General features: G+C 36.5%; 1 protein-coding gene across 1 annotated transcript; it reads right to left on the bottom strand.

The window, feature by feature from the left end:
• Nucleotides 1-1,586: 1,586 nt before the first annotated feature.
• On the bottom strand, nucleotides 1,587-2,215 carry LOC108382101 (uncharacterized). The gene is made up of 3 exons (XM_017638498.1): nucleotides 2,056-2,215; nucleotides 1,840-1,980; nucleotides 1,587-1,776 (listed from the first exon to the last, which is right to left on the bottom strand). Exons 1-3 carry the CDS (start codon nucleotides 2,157-2,159, stop codon nucleotides 1,587-1,589), a joined length of 435 nt encoding a protein of 144 aa, XP_017493987.1. The 5' UTR covers nucleotides 2,160-2,215.
• Nucleotides 2,216-3,821: the final 1,606 nt, after the last annotated feature.

Genomic DNA, 3,821 nt, shown 5'->3' with positions numbered 1-3,821 from the left:
AATTATAGTTGCAATTAAAAAATGGTTAATTAAACATTTGGGTAGTGTTATTGGGAATCTCCTGCAGATAAACAGAGTTTTCTGGTAGAAAAATATTGATTTTTAACTATTCTATACCATTTCTACAAAAGTTGTTTTTTCCGCATATAAAATACATGGAAAACTTTGGGCGCTCGAGCGACCTCTAAATATTTTTTGATTTCAAAATAAAAAATAAGTATATATTTTTTTCGGTATACAACGATTCTAGGGGGTGAGAGCATAAAAATCCCGACTTTACTTTTTCACATGCATTTTTGGACCACCCTAATGTACATATTATGTATTTTGCTCGTGACTGTCCTAAATAACCTCGAAATTAAATTTTGTGCATTCCCGACAGGACGTGTAGCAGGTTTTATATGAATGTGTGTTTCGGCTGTAAATTAAATTTCCCAGTCGACGAAGTTTCTGCATACTTAGGAACGAAACTTTCATAAGAGGACATTCTACGAAAGATAATAATCCGCAAGCTCAAGGCTAATACGAGATTTTTTTTAAACAAAACTACCTTTTTGTCAGTGTTTTCACATTTGGGATAAATCTACCGTAATTTAAACAGACTCGGTTATGTATATACATACACTTACATAGGTGCAAAATTGGGCCAATAATAAAAAAAATTACAATTTATGCTTTTTCGGTAGTTCTTTGACAAAATTGTTATGAATTTTTTGATATACATACATATGTATATTAGAATATAGTTTAGAGCTCTAGAATCCACCATAAAAATATCAAATTTCGCTAACGTATATGCACTCCATCAATTTTTGCAAATTAACACATTGACTCAATTTTGCACCCAGATAATTTACAAGAGATAATTTTTCATCCTTCTACCTCGAATATTTTCGGCTTCCTTCCACCGTTTTCTTTGCAATCTGCATGTTAGTAGTGCCACGAATAATACATAATACGGAAGTCGTCGTTACATATGCAAATCGTAGCTAATACGCAAAAAAAATCGGCCCATTTCATTCAGGTCACTTGCGACAACTTCTAACGAAGATTTTCGTTGTCGATTAGCTATGAACTGGCCCAAACGGGTAGCTTAACCGGGATCTACGGCCAGCTTAGCCCTATACTATATGTGTTCCGGTAACGATTCAATTCGAGTGCAAAGGCAAAGGGGGCGCGGTCATTGACCTTATGTCACCTAACCGTTAAGTACCTACATCGTTTAAGAGCTCCTTCGAGATACGTCAGGCGAAATCGTTTAAATACCGATTTTGTGTCTACCGTCGACCCAAAAATCTTTCTAATAAGGAGCAAATGGATTCACTTGCACAGATCCGTATTGACCAGAGAGTTTTTACCCGTGAAAAGATCAAATCAATAGGCGCTAAAGGTCCTGTGTGTGACGTCGAAAAGTAAAACCAATTGTATTGTTTCAGTTTCAGGGGTACGATAACGTGTGTGGCATTTTTTTTATTGAGATCCTTTAAGCCTTTACAGTGCCACTTGAATGCTATCAGCCAAATAAAAGGGAAGGCATTTCAAGCTTTAAACATGTTCGACATGTTTAAACATGTCCAGGACGATATCTATGTGCCACCACCTTCCCGGTCGACGAATCGTCCGTAGACGGCACCACTCCGTGTGCGGCGCAGCATGTATGGTTTGGTTTGATTTTTGTCTTCCGAGTGACCAATATATTGCCGAACTGTGCGCAAAACGTTTCGGAAAATCTCATGGTCCCTATACGCGGCGCCCGGACGCCTCCTTTGCGGCACCCTAAAATTAATGTAAGGCATGAACTACATATTGAGCTATTGGAATGTGTGCATCACAAATCACCTTTCATTGGTGCGTTGCACTTCCCGTCGCCTTCGTCTTAACTCCAAACGGCGCTTGCAGTCGTATGCGTAATAATATATACAACAACTTATGAGTAGAGCGGCTGTGACGTAAATAAACCAGCTGCAATTGTTCAACATGCTGATGGAAATAAACACCCTTTAAAGAGGCTAGTACATACATACACACATATCCGAGCTAAATAACGCTACTCACATTTTGAATGCTTCATTGACGTCTAGCAAATACTTGGAAACCTTATCCGATTTTCGGACTACACCATCCTTCGGACTGTTCCATAATGTAAAGAACCGTGTCATGTTATAGATCAGTCTGCCGCGTCGTCGTTCTTTTGCCTGATGCCAGCCACCACGTTCTTTACCTGTTCACTGTAAATAGCCTTTTTTCTGTAGTAAATAGTATTGTACGTTTGCAATTTTCTGGTGCACGGGTTGTTGATTGAACTGACCTCGGCTATTGTCAGCTTTGTTTCAATATGTATATCCAGAAAGGCCCAAAATAAAAATTTTTATCAAAACTAATAAAGGGAATCGATACACAGAAAAGAGGAGGGGAAAACGAAAATTTGTGTTTAAAAATGTAATCGAAGTGATTCGAATGAGTTTTTAAACTTCCAAAGTGACGAGTATCGCTGAGCAGCAGGGTAAGAAAAATATTTTTTGGTTCCCTAAGCAAATACCTACAGAAATATTTATTTTTATATACAGGGTGGGCCAAATAAGACCTTCCAATTTCACGCAGCAGGTCCATAGTTTGCCTAGCAGGGTGCGGCAGTCGCTGCTCTGCCGTTGGCCGCAAAAATTTGTCAATCATTGTCCGCATTCTCGATGAAATATGGGCCGATATCTTTTTCGACCATAACTGCATAACTGGGTGCTGATGTGCTGCCCTTGGATTTTCAGAGGCCCACAATCTACAGTTTTGCTTGTTGATGCGCTTCATCCGACATCAAAACATTAAATAAGTTAAGCAAGTCTAACATTGGTAGGTCTTATTTGGCCCACCCTGTATAATGAACTTAGTTAATGGGCCGTGAGATTAAAAACTAAGCAATTGCATTTTCTTAAAATTTCAGACCTTTTACTCAATTTATTCAAACAAATTTCTGAAATTATAAGAAAATCCAATTGCTTAAACTTTATTCATACGGCCCAATATTTGGTTAGTTAAGGTTTAAGACCTTAAGTAATATTTGAAGAAAACTTGTGGTCTTTTCTTTAATGATTTGGCGACATGAACAAAACGAAACTTGGCCAAATCTTGAAAATATATGTATTGAAACGATTTAAAAGCACTTGGGAGAAAGGCTAAAACGTCTATTTTAAAAATAAAGAGATAAAGCAAATTTTTGTCAAAATAATTTTCTAAAAACGTGAGTTGTTCGTTGCTATTTCATTCGAGTACATAAGGGAACGTACCCATACTACGTGACCCACTTTTTGCAATTTTTANTTAAAAACATTAAATAATTAATTTGGCCCACCCTGTATAATGAACTTAGTTAACGGGCCGTGAGATTAAAAACTAAGCAAATGCATTTTCTTAAAATTTCAGACCTGTTACTCAATTTATTCAAATAAATTTACCAATTGCTTAAACTTTATTCATACGGCCCAATATTTATTTGGTTAGTTCAGGTTTAAGACCTTAAGAAATATTTGGAGAAAACTTGTGGTCTTTTCTTTAATGAAACTTGTCCAAATCTTGAAAATATATGTATTGAAACGATTTAAAAGCACTTGGGAGATAGGCTAAAACGTCTATTTTAAAAATAAAGAGATAAAGCAAATTTTTGGCAAAATAATTTTCTAAAAACGTGAGTTGTTCGTTGCTATTTCATTCGAGTACATACATACATACATACATACATACTATGTAAGAGATTACACACAACAAATACATACATATGTATTTGCTTTTGCTTTGTTTTCTACTCTGTGGCGGCACGATTTTTAACTCGC

The sequence above is a fragment of the Rhagoletis zephyria genome, unplaced genomic scaffold, assembly GCF_001687245.7.
Source record: "Rhagoletis zephyria isolate East Lansing unplaced genomic scaffold, Rhagoletis_zephyria_1.1 Rzeph_scaffold_25191, whole genome shotgun sequence".
NCBI lineage: Eukaryota > Metazoa > Arthropoda > Insecta > Diptera > Tephritidae > Rhagoletis > Rhagoletis zephyria.
Note: the sequence above shows the minus strand (reverse complement) of the source record. Positions and strands in the feature narration are given on the sequence as shown.